Below are 19,674 nucleotides of genomic sequence, written 5' to 3'. Positions count from 1 at the left end.
GCATGAAGCCAACTGGATGAGCCAACTGGGTCAGTCAACGTTCTCTCAGAACTCCATCAGGCCAACAAGAAATCTGGCTCGCCACGCTAGTGGTGCATAATGCTAAAGAGTTAGAACTTTGGCTGCCAGACAATCCTTGGATCTCCTGGCTAGCAGGTCAGCAACATCCAATTGCACATTCCTAAATTCAGTCTTTTTCACCCTTTTGAGGACAGTGGACTCAGGTAAGCATTAAGCAATTTCAGTTTTTGGGGGCGGGAGGTTCAGTTAGGAGAAGAAATTGGATTTATACTGCACCCTTCACTCAGTGTGGCTTACAATCTCCTTTCCCTTCCCCTCCCCACAACAGACACACTGCGAGGTAGGTGGGGCTAAGAGAGCTCTAACAGACACTGCTCTTGAGCAGAACAGCTCAGAGAGAGTTATGATTGACCCAAGGTCACTCCAGCAATTGCATGTGGAGCAGTAGGGATTCAAACAAGTTCTCCCAGATAAGAGTCCATACACTTAACCATTGCACCAGACTGGCTCTCTCTTAGTCACAAGTAAAGTCTCTTCAGGAAAATGCTGCTCATTGTTGGTGTACTAATCTTAGTTGAAATTTGCCATTCTCTCTTCTTATTGGAAGCTGCCCCGTGGTGCAGAGTGGTAAAGCAGCAGTACTGCAATACTGTGATATGAACTCTCTGCTCACGACCTGAATTTGATTCCGGCGGAAGCTGTTGGATACAGATAGCTGGCTTAAGGTTGATTCAGCGTTCCATCCTTCCGAGGTCAGTAAAATGAGTACCCAGCTTGCTGGGGGAAAAGTGTAAAAGACTGGGGAAGGCAATGGCAAACCACCCCATAAAAAGTCTGCCGTGAAAATATTGTGAAAGCAACGTCACCCCAGAGTTGGAAACGACTGGTGCTTGCACAGGGGACCTTTCCTTTCCTTCTTATTGGAGGAAATGCAAAATTGCACCATAGCTCTGAGGCTTTCTGTGAACATCCATCTACCTCAGCTTAGTTTTATTTCGCACACCGTGACCTCAAGACTGGCTTTGAAATCTTAGCCTTCTCCTCCATTCCCATGCCTCACTACTCTTCTCATTTCTTCTCCCTCCCACTTACAGGTACTAGTAGTTGTGTCTGAGCAGCCCACACATCTGAGTACAGCAGAGGCATGTGGAAGTAGTTTGACTAATCCGGCTTATAGTCTTGCTTTCCACTTCCTTTTCATTGTCTCCCTCAGGACTTTTTTGGTAGAAAAAGTCCAGCAGGCCAAGCCAGCCGGAACTGCATTCCTGTGCGTTCCTGCTCAAAAAAGCCCTAGTCTCCCTTGTGTGACTGAAGAACAGTCAATGCAACTGTAAACCTTGTATTCTCTCTAAAAGCATTGTACTCACTAAAGGAGAGGTGGCCAAACTTCCAAGAGCTTCAAGAGCCACACAATATATGTAGAAGAGCCACATGTGGCTCCTGAACCACAGTTTGGCCACCCCTCATTATAGCATCATCCCCCTGCCCTTTCAGCGAAAGAGCACAGTGATATAGAACATATAGTCGTTAACTAAAATTGGAAGCTAAAACTTTGCGCTTTATGCTTATACTATTTCCTGGAGTCAATGTCTAACTCTGCAAAGACTCAGGCTCTGAGTTCTGAGCCGGATGCATGGCTGGACTGCACAATGCTTGTTGATTGTTCATTTGACCTTTCAGCTTCAATGCTGCCTGTCAGTTCTCTAAGGCTTGCTAAACAGCCATTTTTTAATTGCTGCCAAATTGCTTTTAAAATGCATTTGAAAGGCTTCTAGAATTCCCGTTTTGTGTTAATAATGAATTTGCTGCTTCAAACTAAACTTACAAATGCTGCTGTAACATTTTTTGCAAAGAGGGCTGGATGCTAAAAACAAAGGACTGATATTTTGATATTTGCCATTTACTGGATGACATTGAAAGAGGTCCTCTGGCCACGTGCTACATACAATGAAACAGCAACAATCTTTTATCCATATAACTTGCTTGACATTTAGCAGGACTAGATGGCAATCTAGGATCTCACTGAATCCAGGAAAAAATTTGCAGACAAGTGACATCTAAGAGGGCTGCTTGGTCCCTGATGGGGTGGGAGATGGCCCCGCTCTGGGGCCCCTCCCCCGGGACTGATCAGCTGACTGGTGGGAGACTTCCCAGCAGCACAAGAAGGCCTAGGCCTACATAGCTAGTCATGTGGTGATATTACTGCCAGTGCGCACTGGAATTGACATCATCTGATAACATTGGGGATGCTCTGGTATGTAGACAAAAATTCAGTGGTAAAAATGACTTCACCATAGAGATTTTGGCCAATACCAGAGGATCCCCACATACTGGCAATGTCATTGTGTCACTTTGGGTGCCTGCCAGGAATGACATCACTGAGTCACTAGCGATGCCAGCCTATGCCTGCCTTTGCTCCCAGAAAGTCCCCCTCACTCCTGCCAGTTGCCACGAGGTTCCTGGCACCCCTAATCATGTAACATCTCTTCTTGTTCTGTTGGTGCTCAGGGGGGTTACTTTGAAAAATGGTCCAGAGCAGAGGTCCCCAACCTTTTGGAGCCTGTGAACTCCTTGGGAATTCTGACACAGGGTAAAGAGTGCAACCATGAAACAGCTGCTGTGAGTGGTGGAGCCAAGCACAAAATGGTCACTATAGGAAGCACACAAACAGAACCCAAATTGGTGAAATGAGCTCCTGGAGATCAGCCAAATTGGTGGAATGAGCAGCACTACTTTGGTGGAATGAGTTCCTGGAGGAGATCAGGGCCCTGCAAGATCTTTCTCAGTTCCTCAGGGCCTGTAAGATTGAGCTCTTTCATGAAGCTTTTAATTGCTAAAATCAAAGATGGCTGCACGGTCGTTCTGGAGCTGACCACCTGAAGCATGCACCTATACTTTAACCTGAAGCATGCACCTGCACTTTTTAACACCAATCGGACCACCTGAGTGTAAATTGTGATGGCAAAGAAGATCAAGGAACCTGCCAGGACTCCAATATACTGTTGTTATCTAGCACCTATTACGGTTTTAATGTTTTATCGTTCTTATAATGTTATCAAAGATTTCAGGTTTTCACGGCTGATAACATCATTAGGGTTTGTAGAATCTTTTGGGCTCAAGTGCCGTGTTCTACTGGAGAAAGTTTTTCTTCCAGACGTTTCGTTCTCAGCTGCGGAAATTTTTTCTTTTCTGCGGAAAGTTTTTCTGAGGATGTTCTCCGCAGCTGAGAACGAAACGTCTGGAAGAAAAACTTTCTCCAGTAGAACACAGCACGTGAGCCCGAAAGATTCTACAAACCCTAATGTTCTTATAATGGTTTTTCCGTTTTAAATTGCCATTGACCCTGTGAGCTGCCCTGAGCCCACTTTGGCAGGGAGGGCGGGATACAAATCTAATAAGCAAACAAACAAGCAAATGCAGAAGAAAGAAAGAAAGAAAGAAAGAAAGAAAGAAAGAAAGAAAGAAAGAAAGAAAGAAAGAAAGAAAGAAAGAAAGAAAGAAAGAAAGAAAGAAAGAAAGAAAGAAAGAAAGAAAGTAATTTTTAAAATGTACTTGGAGAGAGGTGGGTGGGTGCCAGACAGGAACTTTTTTAGTAGCAGGAACTCCTTTGCATATTGGACCACACACCCCTGATGTAGCCAATCCTCCAAGAGCTTACAGGGCTCTTAAACAGGGCCTATTGTAAGCTCCAGGAGGATTGGCTACATCAGAGGTATGTGGCCTAATATGCAAAGGAGTTCCTGCTACAAAAGAAGCCCTGGTGCCAAAAAAGGTGTTAATGGGTGCCATGGCACCCCTGGGCACCACGTTGGGGCTACCTGGCCCAGAGAATGCCCACTGTGCCATTAAAAGAGGACCAAAAAGTGGTTACAACTTATTTCCTCAATACCATTCCTTTTGTTCAAACTCCTTTGATCCAATCTTGAACGATGAAAAAGGAGCCTTTATTTCATTAAGGAAAATATGGTGGAGAAATACTTGGCTAGAAACAGCATAGTCCTTGGATCTCTATCCACCAACAGATAAAGGACTACGTTGTCTCTTGATATGGTAAAAGGTAATTTTGTTAAAATAGGGGTGGCTCACTACACATTATAATAAAGGCATTCCAATATCATATGGGACAAGGAATCATCCCTTTTCAGGCCACATTGGCAAAGCCCGTCTGAATAAGGCAGATTACAATATCTTCCATATAGGCAGCTTAAGCGGCAGTGTTCAAAAGCATGAACATAATTGCACAAAAACTGTTAGAAATTTTACATGTGCAGGGATGGTTGGAGATGGAAAGATGTAAAAAAACCCTCTGGATGGAGCATACTCTCTGAACTCATAAACTCAACTAAAGTGATTTAGGTCTTTTATACGTTTCCTAATAGCAGAGATTAGCTTTGTTTTCCCAGACATGGCAGTGAGGCTGCAATCCTATGCAGAGTTAGGCACAATACGACCACTGACTTCAGTGGAAAGGCATTCTTAACCCTGCATAGGATCAAGCTATTAGACATGAACTGTACAAAGGCTAGAGTGTTCTCAAAATTGAATATATACCATTTAAAACAATTAAAACAAACAAACATATGAACACACAAAAACACACAAACAGGGGTGAGAGCTAATATGAATCAGTGAGGGACTGATAAACAAAACAAAAAAGTCTTCACGCACTGGCTGAAGACGATGATAGACAAATCTCCCTGGGGAGGGAGTTCCAAAGTTTCAGTGCCACAACTGAGAAGGCCCTTGCTATATGTCTAGCGTCAGGTGAATCCAAAGATGACTGGAGTGGCCAGCTAGGTTCATATGGAGGTATGCGGACCTTTAGGTATGCTGGCAGGTCAATCCCTGCACCTTGACTTGGGCCTGGATGCAATTGGGAGCCAACATACTGGAGTGATACGATCCCTGTGACCCTCTCCAGTCGACATCTTGTACTGAGTCTAGCATTTGGAAAGGCTTCTCAGCCCCACATAGAGTGCACTGCAGTAATCTAATCTAGATGTTACCAGGGCTTGCACCACAGTGGCAAGATCTTTCCTGCCCAGGAACGGTTACAGCTGACTCACCAGATGAAGCTGGTGAAAAGGGCCCCTGTCCATTGCTGCCATACGCCACAATCCAATAGAGAAGTCAGATGGATACCGCTACAAATACATGGTTAATTGGAATCAAGATGAAAGTATGTTCAAGGTTAAGACTATTTTGCTCCAAAAGCTCTCATAACTTTTTAGAGTTAATTCCATACATGTCACATTTCTGGAGAACTTCTGTGTTCTAAATAGTTGCATATTATTAGAGTCTAAGGCTACACTGGCACACCAACAGATTTTCTCCCAAGTATATGCAAACCCAGATATGCATACTTTACCCATATTCTCAATTACAATGAAAGCTAATTAGCCAATAAATCACATTGTAGGCTGCACCTCATTATTTCAGGCATCCAAGTTCAATTTACATACTAATGGCTGCATATTTGCCTTTAATAGATGTGCTATTAAAAAGTAAACACAATAAATGAATAACTATTTAAGCATCGTTAGCTTATCTTGATGAAAAATATCTAAGAATGCAGCATCCACTGACACCATTTACTTTTTTTATTATGAAATAACACTAATCATAAACCAAGATGACAAATGTAAATTCACAGAGAAGACAACTAAGGAAGGATCATGAAGTTCATCCTTAGCAAAGTTCATAAGGCTGAGTGGGTTGAAATGGTTTGTACAGAGCTGTTACTTTGGAAGCAACTGATAACAATAACAAAACAATTTATATCAGTGGAAGGCAATCTGGTATATACTTTCTTTGCCCAAGATTTCTCAAGAACATTTTTAATCGTCCACTAGCACCATGTGACACAGACACAAGGATGAAACCACTTGTGGTGTGATCTACACAAGACCAAAGCCATTCCAAAGAAATAAATGTTATATCAGGGCTTTTTTTGTAGCTGGAACTCCTTTGCATATGAGGCCACACACACCCTGATGTAGCCAATCCTCCAAGAGCTTACAGGGCTCTTAGTACAGGGACTACTGTAAGCTCCAGGAGGATTGGTTACATCAGGGGTGTGTGGCCTCATATGCAAAGGAACTCCTGCTACAAAAAGAGCCTTGGTTGTGATGACTACTTTCTTAGCAATGAGTCTGAGAAGAGGGAGAGGCTGGTTTCCATACCAAGTTGTTTTTTGGTCTTGTGAGTAAGGCCATAGCTACACATTCTAACATTTTGTTAAAGTTATCACTGATATGAACAAAACTACCTCAGCTAGTGTTGCGGGTTCCCCTCAGTCACCGGCAGGGTATGGGGGATTGGGATGCCAATTCCTGACCGGAAAACTCCTGGCGATTTGGGGATGGAGCCTGGAGAGCACAGGAGCCTTAGCGGGGTACAATGGCATAGAGTCCACCCACCAAAGCATCCATTTTATTGAGGGAACTGATCTTTGTAGTCTGGAGATGAGTTGTAATTCTGGGGGATTCCCAGGTCCTGCCTGAAGGCTGACATCCCTAGCCCTCAACACATGATATGATTGCTGAGATGTCAGCACAATTGGAAAGGCAATATCAGCCTGAGATGTGAGGGAAGGAAACTGTCCAATCATTTGGCTCCTCTCTTTCCTCCTATCAGGTTCCTGCTCAAGTCCACAACAGAATCCTTCTTGCTTGAACTTCCTTGGTTTCCAAAATACTGCTTCACCAACTATTTATCCTTTCCCATCCTTCTGGACTAAGCAAGATTTGACAGCCTCACAAGAGCAGCTTCTGTCTCCGTCACCTGCTAGGGCTAGTATTGAGCCAGTTCACACATCTGCAGCATTTCCCCTTCCCTTCTTTTCCCAACATTACCTCTATAACAGTAATATGCTAAGAATGCAGCTGAGAGCTGGTTCAAATGGCATCTGTGACCCTCTGCTGACCAAAGCAGTAGACCTTCCCCCACACAGAATATACCACTCATTCTCTTCTGCAAGTTCTTAATCCAGCATCATTATTGTTTTTCCAAGCATCAAGAGCTGTTTAGGGACTGCATTGGGGTTTGGATCAGGGGATCCTGTCAAATAAACATCCATAAGCTATGGGCAGCTGTCTGACTTTGCTCTGTGCTGACTCCAACCATGCCAGCCAATTAACTCCCAATGTTCAGATTAACAAACAATTTGTGTCGTGCTTTAGAACTCCCAGGACTTTGCTCAGAGGCCGGCTGCTGAAGGATGGTTACATAAGACTGTACGGAATCGAGACTTTATTTGTGCTGATTTGTTTACCCTTCCAGCTGATCTCCCAGGCCTCCCTTTTGCAAATTCTTCTCAAAGCCATTTAAATTGAGCCAGACTGACAATTTCTTCCAAGTTCTTTCTCATATGTCTATGAAAAAAATCATCAAGTCTGTAACTTCTCGATTGTACTGTAATCAGTGCATAGAACATGCCAATTCACCTTTGCCTTTTTTGGGCTACTACTGGTTAAGCTAATGAACAAAGCTAAAAAAGCATACAACACACAACGCTGAACTTGAATTAACCAATATTTACAGTTAGTGTAGGTTCCATCCTGCTACAAGTGAAGTTACGACATATTGGCCTGGATTCCCAAAAAGTTTTCTATGGATGGAAGGGATTTCTGTCTATGGCCCTTCCTTGTCTCTTGCTTCACAGTGCATCCTCCAATACCCCTGAAATGCTGCTTCTAGGGGTAGGATAGCCATCCTCCAGGTGGCACCTGGAGAATTGATCTCCAGAGGACAGAAATCAGTTCTGGAGAGAATGGCTGCTTTGGAGGGTAGATTCTATGGCATTGTACCCTGTCAAAGTCCATCCCCTCTCCAACTCCCCCTCCCCAGGCTCCACCCCCCAAATCTACAGGTATTTCCCAACCAAGAGCTGGCAACCCTACCTGGGAGTCAGGGGATCCCAGGAACAGCATGAGAGGATAGTTGGATGTATGAAAATTCTCTGGTAGATCCAAGCCATTGGCAAAATGAAATTGTGACAAGCAATGACTTCTAAGTCCCATATCACAAAATACCCATGATTTTCCAGGATAATGTGCAGCATGCTGCCTTATCCATGCAGATGTCACAGGAGGCCGCTGCGTTAGGCATTCTCCCCCTCAGACAGGAGACTTCATAAACATTTGCACAGTCAAGCGCTTGGCTCCTACATGCAGGGCCTTCTTGGTAATGGTACCCAAACTGTGGAGCATCTGTTGTCCCTAGGGTGACCATAATGTCTGAAGGCCAGCCAGGGACACCTGGGGGGGGGGGAGGTAGGGGTGCGCGCGCGTCGCCGGAAACAGGCCACCGCCGGAAGCAGGAAGTGACACCACTTCCTGTGACATCATTTCCCCCGCGTCACCTGCCGGAAACGGGAAGTGACATCACTTCCTCTGACATCACTTCCCCCAAATGACATCATTTCCCCCAAATGCCACTGCCGGAAACAGGAAGTGACTTCACAGCACTTCCTGTGACGTCCCCAAAAATCCCCCAAATATCACCGCCGGAAACAATTTTGTTCTCAAATCCTGTATATACTTCATCAGTATATGGGATAAGGCACTTTCTCAACTGTGCTGCATAATGCAGCCTATTTATTTTGTCCTGTTTGCTCTGTTGGCTCTATCTGCGCCACCTTCATCACTTTCGGGGTGTGGATCCCCCAGTGGGGTGGTCTCCCGACTCCCTCCGCCGGCTGTTTCTGATAGCCCTGCGCCCCCTCTTTCATTTGATATGTGTCCCGTGCGGGTGCCACCCTCCCGCCGGGAGATGCCGCAAAATGAGCCCCCTTGAGGCTTATGGCGGCAGGGCTCGGGGGAAGCGAGCTAGACTGCTGTTCTTTTGAGGGGTTATAGAGTGTTTCGAGCCCATCCCTGTGGCATCGGTCTCATCGTTGTGGGACCCAGGGGGCCGGCGCAGCGGCCCGCCGAAGCAGCCTGTCACTAATAACACAGGTCGAGATGCAGGACAGGAACCCGGAAGTGACCGACAGGCTGCTTCAGCAGGCCGCTGCGCCGGCCCCCTGGGCCCCACAATGATGGGACCGATGCCACAGGGACGGGCTCGAAACACTCTATAACCCCTCAAAAGAACAGCAGTCTAGCTCGCTTCCCCCGAGCCCTGCCGCCATAAGCCTCAAGGGGGCTCATTTTGCGGCATCTCCCGGCGGGAGGGTGGCACCCGCACGGGACACATATCAAATGAAAGAGGGAGCGCAGGGCTATCAGAAACAGCCGGCGGAGGGAGTCGGGAGACCACTCCACTGGGGGATCCACACCCCGAAAGTGATGAAGGTGGCGCAGATAGAGCCAACAGAGCCAACAGGACAAAATAAATAGGCTGCATTATGCAGCACAGTTGAGAAAGTGCCTTATCCCATATACTGATGAAGTAAATACAGGATCTGAGAACAAAATTGCACTAGAAGACACAAACACAAAGCTCCCTTACACTGAATCAGTGCTTGGGTCCACCAAAGTCAGTATTGTCACATAAGAGAAGCCCTGTTGGATCAGGCCAGTGGCCCATCCAGTCCAACACTCTGCGTCACATAAGAACATAAGAGAAGCCCTGTTGGATCAGGCCAGTGGCCCATCCAGTCCAACACTCTGTGTCACACTTAAGAACATAAGAGAAGCCCTGTTGGATCAGGCCAGTGGCCCATCCAGTCCAACACTCTGCGTCACATAAGAACATAAGAGAAGCCCTGTTGGATCAGGCCAGTGGCCCATCCAGTCCAACACTCTGCGTCACATAAGAACATAAGAGAAGCCCTGTTGGATCAGGCCAGTGGCCCATCCAGTCCAACTCTCTGCGTCACATAAGAACATAAGAGAAGCCCTGTTGGATCAGGCCAGTGGCCCATCCAGTCCAACACTCTGTGTCACATAAGAACATAAGAGAAGCCCTGTTGGATGAGGCCAGTGGCCCATCCAGTCCAACACTCTGCGTCACATAAGAACATAAGAGAAGCCCTGTTGGATCAGGCCAGTGGCCCATCCAGTCCAACACTCTGTGTCACACTTAAGAACATAAGAGAAGCCCTGTTGGATCAGGCCAGTGGCCCATCCAGTCCAACACTCTGTGTCACACTTAAGAACATAAGAGAAGCCCTGTTGGATCAGGCCAGTGGCCCATCCAGTCCAACACTCTGCGTCACATAAGAACATAAGAGAAGCCCTGTTGGATCAGGCCAGTGGCCCATCCAGTCCAACACTCTGCGTCACATAAGAACATAAGAGAAGCCCTGTTGGATCAGGCCAGTGGCCCATCCAGTCCAACACTCTGTGTCACATAAGAACATAAGGAAGGAAGGAAGGAAGGAAGGAAGGAAGGAAGGAAGGAAGGAAGGAAGGAAGGAAGGAAGGAAGGAAGGAAGGAAGGAAGGAAGGAAGGAAGGAAGGAAGGAAGGAAGGGAGGGAGGGAGGGAGGGAGGGAGGGAGGGAGGGAGAAAGGGAGGGAGGGAAGAAGGGAAGGAAGGAAGGAAGGAGGGAAGGAAGGAAGGAAGGAAGGAAGGAGGAAGGAAGGAAGGAAGGAGGAAGGAAGGAGGGAAGGAAGAAAGGAAGGAAGGAGGGAGGGAAGAAAGGAAGGCAAACCCCCAACCGCCAGCCCCCCCCCCCCGCTTTCGGCCCCCTTACCTACGGCGGCGGCGAGTCCGGCGGCGGCGGCAGCGGCGGCGAGTCCGGCGGCGGCGGCGGAGAGGCCTTTCCGATGCCCTCCCGGGCCTCCGCCAGCACGGGGGGGGGGGGGTGGTAGAGGCCGGGGAAGCGTCGGAAAGGCCCGCGGGGGTCGCTGGAGGGCCTCCAGCGACCCCCGCGGGCCTTTCCGACGCCCTCCCGGGGGAGGAGGACGGGGGGTGGGGGTTGAGAGCCCCGGGGAAGCGTCGGAAAGGCCCGCGGGGGTCGCTGGAGGGCCTCCAGCGACCCCTGCGGGCCTTTCCGAAGCCCTCCCGGGGGAGGAGGACGGGGGGTGGGGGTTGAGAGCCCCGGGGAAGCCTCGGAAAGGCCCGCGGGGGTCGCTGGAGGGCCTCCAGCGACCCCCCGCGGGCCTTTCCGACGCCCTCCCGGGGGAGGAGGACGGGGGGTGGGGGTTGAGAGCCCCGGGGAAGCGTCGGAAAGGCCCGCGGGGGTCGCTGGAGGGCCTCCAGCGACCCCCGCGGGCCTTTCCGACGCCCTCCCGGGCGGAGGAGGACGGGGGGTGGGGGTTGAGAGCCCCGGGGAAGCCTCGGAAAGGCCCGCGGGGGTCGCTGGAGGGCCTCCAGCGACCCCCGCGGGCCTTTCCGACGCCCTCCCGGGGGAGGAGGACGGGGGGTGGGGGTTGAGAGCCCCGGGGAAGCGTCGGAAAGGCCCGCGGGGGTCGCTGGAGGGCCTCCAGCGACCCCCGCGGGCCTTTCCGACGCCCTCCCGGGCGGAGGAGGACGGGGGGTGGGGGTTGAGAGCCCCGGGGAAGCGTCGGAAAGGCCCGCGGGGGTCGCTGGAGGGCCTCCAGCGACCCCCGCGGGCCTTTCCGACGCCCTCCCGGGCGGAGGAGGACGGGGGGGTGGGGGTTGAGAGCCCCGGGGAAGCGTCGGAAAGGCCCGCGGGGGTCGCTGGAGGGCCTCCAGCGACCCCCGCGGGCCTTTCCGACGCCCTCCCGGGGGAGGAGGACGGGGGGTGGGGGTTGAGAGCCCCGGGGAAGCCTCGGAAAGGCCCGCGGGGGTCGCTGGAGGGCCTCCAGCGACCCCCGCGGGCCTTTCCGACGCCCTCCCGGGGGAGGAGGACGGGGGGGTGGGGGTTTCGAGCCCCGGGGAAGCCTCGGAAAGGCCCGCGGGGGTCGCTGGAGGGCCTCCAGCGACCCCCGCGGGCCTTTCCGACGCCCTCCCGGGGGAGGAGGACGGGGGGTGGGGGTTGAGAGCCCCGGGAAAGCCTCGGAAAGGCCCGCGGGGGTCGCTGGAGGGCCTCCAGCGACCCCCGCGGGCCTTTCCGACGCCCTCCCGGGGGAGGAGGACGGGGGGTGGGGGTTGAGAGCCCCGGGGAACCCTCGGAAAGGCCCGCGGGGGTCGCTGGAGGGCCTCCAGCGACCCCCGCGGGCCTTTCCGACGCCCTCCCGGGGGAGGAGGACGGGGGGTGGGGGTTGAGAGCCCCGGGGAAGCGTCGGAAAGGCCGCGGGGGTCGCTGGAGGGCCTCCAGCGACCCCCGCGGGCCTTTCCGACGCCCTCCCGGGCCTCCGCCGCCACCGCCGGGCCCCGTGCGCGGGCGGGGAAGGCGGCGAGTGAGGGAGGGAGCGTCCCTGCGCGTGCGCAGGGCGATCTGCGCACGCGCAGGGTCGCTCCCTCCCTCACTCGCCGCCTTCCCCGCCCGGGCGCGCGGCCCCCGGCTCTCTGGCTGGCTAAACCGGGACCTCTTAATGGTCCCGGTATACCCAGCCCGGGAGCCGTGAATTGGGGGCCAGAACCGTGAAAGTCCCGGGAGACCGGGACGGTCTGGCCACCCTAGTTGTCCCCTTCTATCACTGTCTTCTGCCAGCAGGTGAAAGAGTTTTTGCTTTGTCTAGCATTCCATCAATGACTGTTCCTTCCTGCCTTATATTTTAATTATTGGTCTTTTCAAACAAGATTCTAGTGCTTGTAGATTTTCTTTTTAGTCTTTGGATTATGTTTCTCTTTCTTTTGGATTTGTAATGGAAACATTTTTTTCTTAATACAAATTTAATTTTTTAAAATTAATTATTGGTTCTGTGCTTTTATATATGCATTTTACCTTTGCTTTTTTGGATACTTTTTAAAAACCTGTTAGCCACCTTGATGGGATATATGCTTTGTAAATAAATGTATTAAATATGTATGTATAACATCTGCATGGGGGAAGAAAGTGGGGTGCGCTGCTCTCTTACAAGCAAGTCCAGATAAACCAGATATTTGATGTTATGATCCTTATATACCTTACTCTCAGGAAAAACTACATTAAATTTGTGATAGAAGATTGAATGATTCTGCAATCCCACCACAGTAGCAGAATACAGAATGACTTGGATTGTGATCTTGAAAACTCTACCTTACATGCTCCAGTCACCCATATGAGAACTGCATGAATGCTTTACACTTCCCCTTTCCTTCTTTTCTCAACATTACCTCTATAATAGTAATATACTAAGAATGCAGCTGAGTTGGTTCAAATGGCATCTGTGATCCTCTGCTGACCAAAGCAATACATTAATTTGGAAGTTTGCTTAGTGTGTTAGAGTGCTGAATGAGGAATTGGAAATACCTGGGTTCAGATACCCATCAAGCTATGAAGCATCTTTGGAGCCAGGGCTTTTTTTGTAGCAGGAACTCCTTTGCATATTATGCCACACACCGCTGATGTAGCCAATCCTCCTGGAGCTTAATGGTGCTGCAGGTAAAAGGCAATTGCTCTACAAGATATTCCCTTCTGGAAACATGTGAACACAAATCCCACTCTTGCCCTTTACCTGAAATGTTATTTTTTGATCAATACAAGGCACACGGAACTGTTCCAGGAAACGTTCGTCTTTGCTCCAGAAAAGGCGGATGTCGGGGATCCCATACAGAATCATGGCCAGCCTTTCCAGCCCCAGGCCGAATGCCCAGCCAATTTTGTTTTCAGCACCAGCTGCAACAACATCAAGAAAAAAAAAACCATCCAAGAGCTTAGCAGCAGAATACATTAAAAAGATTAGTGCCAAAAGGCACACAAAATGAACGAGCGAACAAAATGTCTGTCAGCCATCTCCTTCTGCAGTTCTGAGCAGATTTCAGTAGGTAACGGAACTGTTTTCAAAGTGTACAAAGGCTACAAGGCAGCAGGGCTCCGCCACCACCCCACCCAATACTCGCAACACTGTTGATTCAGGGCTGATTCAAACTGGAACAAAAACACAAATTTGGTCCAGTCCTTCCTGACTGTACCACGTCGGACTGCAGTGGGGTAGGGTGAGAGGGAATCACACAGATGAATGTTGACCAATGAAAATGCATCCCTGTATGCAGGGCATTTGGCACGAGGATAAAGGGCTCTCTTTAGAATATTCACGTTAGACACATAATCAAGGACATTTTCCCTTGATAGTCAAGAACCAGTCAAGTCAAGAAGCAGATATGAATCCTGTTTAAACCAATAATCCTTATGCAGATTGATCACCTCAGAATGCACATGGCAACTTCCACATCAAAATGCCTTGGCTTGAAAAAGCTACCTTCTCAAGACTGATCTTCTCCCTGCCGTACTGTTGCAGAAATGCCTATCTGAGTTCATCATACTAGTGCTGCTGGTGGAAAGTACCATCGAGTCTCATCCAATTCAAGGCAACCCTGAAGGATTTTCAAGGCAAGAGATATACAGAAGTGGTTTGCCATTGCCCGCCTCTGCATAGAAACCCTGGACTTCCTTGGTGGTCTCCCATCAGGGCCAACCCTGCTTGCTTCCAAGATGTGATGAGATCAGGCTAGTCTAAACCATCCAGGTAACGGCAGTGCTATTGCTACTTCAAACATATTTCTCTGTTATCTCACACTGCTTCTATAGAGCACAGGGGAACTGTGCCTGGTCCTCCTTTCCTCCAGGTTATTCTTATAAGAATCCTGCGAGATGGGTTAGGCTGGGAAAAACTAACTGGCCAAGGCAGGGCTTTTTTTGTAGCAGGAACTCCTTTGCATATTAGGCCATGTACCCCGGATGTAGCCAATCCTCCAAGAGTTTTCAGGGCTCTTCTTACAAGGCCTACTGTAAACTCCAGGAGGGTTGGCTACATCAGGGGGTGTGTGGGCTAATATCCAAAGGGGTTCCTGCTACGAAGAAACCCCTGGGCCCAAGGATACTTCATGGCTTGATGGGTATTTCCAATTCCTTGTTCAGCACTCTAATCCACTAAGCAAACTTCCAAATTATATTCATATTTGCTTTCTCTTTCTTGTCACTGGGCTATCATTATAAATCATCCCCAGCCTTGGATCCCTTTGGGCATGTAGTTCAAACTTTCATTCACCTATTTTTAATAAATGAACAAGCTTTGACATTTTAGCTTCCTTAGTGCTGAAACCTATGCTTAACATCATCTGCACCCAGAGCCCTGGCTCTCTCCACCTCCAGCAAAATTATTCGATTCGGATCCCACCTTTCAAACCGTACCAGTTCCACAGGGCAGCTCACAAGATGACATTAAATGAAACCAAACAGCTAGACGGATATAAAACCAACAGTAACACAGCAAAAGAGTCATCAGTAAAATCAGTACATCTGCAGGAAGAAAACCAGATTAAAAATTCCAATTCATGCAAAGATTTTTTAATTGATTATTTCCCTCACTGGAACCATACGAAGGCCAGAATGTAACATCTTAACAGGGTTTCAGTGTACCAGAAAGATGGCAAGTTCAAGCCCTGTACTTGAAAAAAAAAATCCTTCCTATATCCAACCAGTCCCAATCTCATCCCATAGATCAACCAAGATAATTCCAATTTCAACAAATACCTTACACTACATCAGGATGTCTCCAAACATTTCAGCAAAGAAGGTATTTGCCTCAAGCACTCAATTCTGTAGATTTTTCAGTGGCACCTTTCCCCTGGTCATAGTGTGCTTAGGCTGTGAAAGGGGGGAGCAACCAACTCTAGATTAGTGATAACCTTGACTAGGGCTCTTTTTGGTAGCAAGAACTCTTTTGCATATTAGGCCACACACTCCTGATGTAGCCAATCATCCAAGAGCTCACAGGACTCTTAGTATGGGGCAAGCTCCAGGGGATAGGCTATATCAGGGGTGTGTGACCTAATACGCAAAGGAGCTCCTGCTACAAAAAAGCCCTGACCTTGACATCTGAAACTGGATTTGAGCCAGCATCAGACAAGATACAGGATATAAGACGTCTTTTCTGCCAGGTCCAGGACTACTGTAATGCCCTCTACATGGGGCTGCCCCTGTACCGTACCCGGAAACTGCAGCTAGTGCAAAATGCAGCAACCAGGCTGCTACTGGGACTGCCTCGGTGGGAACATGTGCAGTCTGGGCTGCGGGAATTGCACTGGCTGCCAATTGTTTACCGGGTTCGTTACAAGGTGCTGGTCATTACCTTTAAAGTCCTATATGATCGAGGACCTGCCTACCTTAGGGACCGCCTCTCTCCATATGTTCCCCAGAGGGCACTGCGATCAAGCTCAAAAAATCTTCTTGAAATCCCTGGGCCAAAAGAAACTAGATTAAAAGCTACCAGAGAACAGGCGTTCTCTACAAAGGCCCCCCAATGGTGGAATCAATTGCCGGAAGAGGTGCGGGCCCTACGGGATCTTAACCAGTTCCGTAGGGCCTGCAAAACTGCCCTCTTCCAGCTAGCTTTTTAAGACAGAACTCCTGATAAGATCAGTAATACCGAGCCATCTTATACGCCATTCGATTGTATTTTAATGTCATACTGTTTTATTGGTTTTATTGTCTAAATTATTAATTATATTATCTGTTATTTATCTGTATCATGGTTTACCATGTCCTGTTAGCCGCCCTGAGCCTGCCTAGGTGGGGAGGGTGGGGTATAAATAAAAGTTTATTATTATTATTATTAGGAGGGAAGTTCTTTCACAAAACCTTTGGGCTGGTTTAAAGGACTTAACACATGCAGAGCTCTGCCATATCAAGCCCTGAGTAAATGGCTCCCGAGTATCTGAATGGACAGGATGAAACAGGAATGCAATATGATGACATCAAGAGCAAGGTGCTTCTTCTCAATTCCGTCACTGGTGCTAAAAGGTCATGGTGAAACTTCATTGCAAACTTCTTTATGTGTCCACAGCTCCATCAGACATGCCTGATGCCCAAGTCTAACCCTAAATTTTATATCTAGTAAGGATCACCCAGCAGAAATCCTTGATGCTCTTCCCACTCCCATGGTCTACCACAGAAGAGCCAGGTTACATTAGGTTTTGTGCCTTTACTGGCAGAGAGAGAATTTGTGAAGCCATCATAGCATTTGGGCATTTTCCTGATGAAAATGAGGTGGCCCATGCATAGAACAGTTCCATAAATGATTGCCAAGTTCTGTGGTCAGCACATCACCACCTCATGATCAATGGCTGCAGAAAGATCTAATGGGATCAACACAGTGTACGGACTCCTATCTATTCTTCACATGAAAATGACCCATCCTAGCCACAGGCATTGTCACAGAGCAAGACAAAAGTTGAAAGCCAGACAGGCAGGCATCCAGGAAACTGATAGCATTTCCAGATCAATGTGAAGTTGCAAAGCAATCTCTCATTGAATAAACATTTTTTTCCCAAAGAGTTGAACGACTGAGAACAGGATTACGGCTGACTGGCAAACACAAATTTAGGCTGCCCAGCACTATTCCTTACAAAAGCAAATGTTGACAAACTGAAAAAGCATGATTTGTCTTGACAAATGTTTGCTGCAGCCTGGTGAAATTGAAAGGTTTCCATTCCCCCAGCCACATGCAGCACGTTTCTCCCTCTAAGAATGTTGGGCATTTCTACTGGTCATTCTTTTAACATTCTTCAGCCATTCTTCCAATAGTATAAATAGCTTCATTCAATTAGAGCAATGTTTCCCATTTGCAGGGTCATGACCTGATACTGGGCCGCGGAAGCCTCCCTACCGGGTCACAAGAAAAGCCAAAGCTAGCCCCGGCTCCAGCAAAGCATGACCTCTGCTCTGCTTCCTTCCTTCCCCCATCTCTCTGTTGTGCAGAGAAAAGCTAGCCTTGAAGACTGACACAGGCTTCAAAGTCTGAGCTCCATTTGGCTTCCTTCCTTCCCCCGTCTCTCTGTTGTGCAGAGAAAAGCTAGCCTTGAAGACTGACACAGGCTGCAAAGTCTGAGCTCTGTTTGGCTTCCTTCCTTCCCCCGTCTTTGTGTTGTGCAGAGAGGAGCTGGGCTGCCTCTCCTTCCTCCCCCCCCCCTCCCAGTGTTTGAGAGAAAAGCTGCCGTCCACTGGCACTTTAGACCCATGAAGTGTTCTTCAAGGTATGAGCTTTCCTATGCCTTGCAGTATGTTCTTTTGGGGAGATTTCCCCGGGAGGCCTGGGCGGCAAAGAAGGGTGTGTGTGTGTTTTTTTTTCGGCGGGGAATGGGTATTCCAGTAGCTATTTTTTTTAACCAAACGACCCCTGGGCAGAATTATTGCTGGCTGAGGTCATCTGATGGTGAGGAAGGCTTTTTTTTTCTTTGCCCCCCTCCCCTTCTTTCTTTCTTTCCCTGCAAGTGATGCTCTGTCTGCATTCTTGGTGCTGGGAGGGGGGAAGCAACAGTGAGAGGGCTTCTAGTGCCCTGGCCCCACTGGTGGACATTCTGGAAGCGACATCACAGGAAAAGGTGGAGTTTTGGTTCACTTGGCCCTTGACACAACAGGAAATGACATAATTCCTGTCTCCTGGCTCCACCTCCAAATTTTAGTGGGTCACAAAGGAAAAGTGTAAAATTAACTGGACCATGGAATAGAAAAGTTTGGGAAACCCTGAATTAGAGGATTTTTTTTAACTCAGGCTTAGCTATTCTGCAGTTGCACTGCATCATAGATTTTGTAGTCTTAAGGCTACAGGATTGGTTGTCCTCATAAATATATGTTTCTTTTACAAGAATGAAGAGCTGTTCGTATGAAAGATTCAAGTACTGCAAGAAATCAAGTGCCTTGGTAAAAAAAGGGTTAAAATATCCAAATGCCACCTATTTCAGCTATTTCACAGGGCCACTCAGGTGTGAAACTCATACATCAAATCCCATAATCCAGACCACAGCAAGCCAAAAAATGAACAGAAAACATTATGTTCAATATGGCTAGAAAAAACCATTGAAACAGGTAACTCAAGCTGCCGCTGGTAAGTAAATTTGGAAATAATTATCTTTGTCATAGGTGTTATTGTGCACTTAGTTTAACTTCAGAGTAAGCAGCACCACTGCCATTTAAAGAAATGGCTGATAAATGGAAATGTCAGATCCCTGTAATTCTATAATTACAGTGTAATGACAATTAACATACTTTTACTTCCTACTAGAAATTACTTGAAATGCTAAAGGGGCCATTGTGGCTTTTAAGCCTCACCCTTATCGGCCAGCTGCATCTTGCCTATCATTATCTGAAATATAATTGAAAGACAAAACAAAACAGAAGCACAAAATTGGCAGGCAGCTCTTAATTGCCAGCTCCTTTCTTTATCTAGTCTGAAGCTTGTCAGCAAATCTCAAAAGAAGACTATAACAGTCTGGGCTGACATTCAATTGATGCTCATCACTCCACACTAACTTTGAGCATCAATCAGATTTGTGAAATGCAAAATATCAGCACTCAGAATTACCGAGACGCTGTTTTGCTGCTCTAGAAAATTCCAAAGACCTTTCTTTCAAAAATAAATCTAAAAGTCGATTCATTTTAAAGACATTGTGGAATTTATCCATCTACAAACATCCTCGCTCTAATATTTCTCCTTATCGTTGTTGCTGTTTTCAAGGCAGGAGACGTTCAGAGGTGGTTTGCCATTGCCTGCTTCCATGTCGCAACCTTGGAGGACTCCCATCCAAATATTAGCCAGGGCCGACCCTGCTTAGTTTCCAAGGACTGATGAGATCAGGCTAGCCTGGGCTGTCCGGGTCAGGAGCCTTCTTATATAGGGTTGCCAAGTCCGATTCAAGAAATATCAGGGGACTTTGAG

The 19,674-nt window shown here is 48.1% G+C and overlaps 1 protein-coding gene across 1 annotated transcript in view; it reads right to left on the bottom strand.

Annotated features, from left to right (window-relative positions):
- The window catches only part of FARS2 (phenylalanyl-tRNA synthetase 2, mitochondrial), a 324,061-nt gene that overhangs the window by 101,066 nt on the left and 203,321 nt on the right, over positions 1 to 19,674 (bottom strand). Inside the window, exon 6 of the mRNA XM_060244360.1 lies at positions 13,474 to 13,634. Within this exon, the coding sequence (XP_060100343.1) occupies positions 13,474 to 13,634 (161 nt within the window). The remainder of the gene's footprint in view (positions 1 to 13,473; positions 13,635 to 19,674) is intronic.

This window comes from Heteronotia binoei, chromosome 7, assembly GCF_032191835.1.
Source record: "Heteronotia binoei isolate CCM8104 ecotype False Entrance Well chromosome 7, APGP_CSIRO_Hbin_v1, whole genome shotgun sequence".
Classification (NCBI taxonomy): Eukaryota; Metazoa; Chordata; class Lepidosauria; order Squamata; family Gekkonidae; genus Heteronotia; species Heteronotia binoei.
Note: the sequence above shows the minus strand (reverse complement) of the source record. Positions and strands in the feature narration are given on the sequence as shown.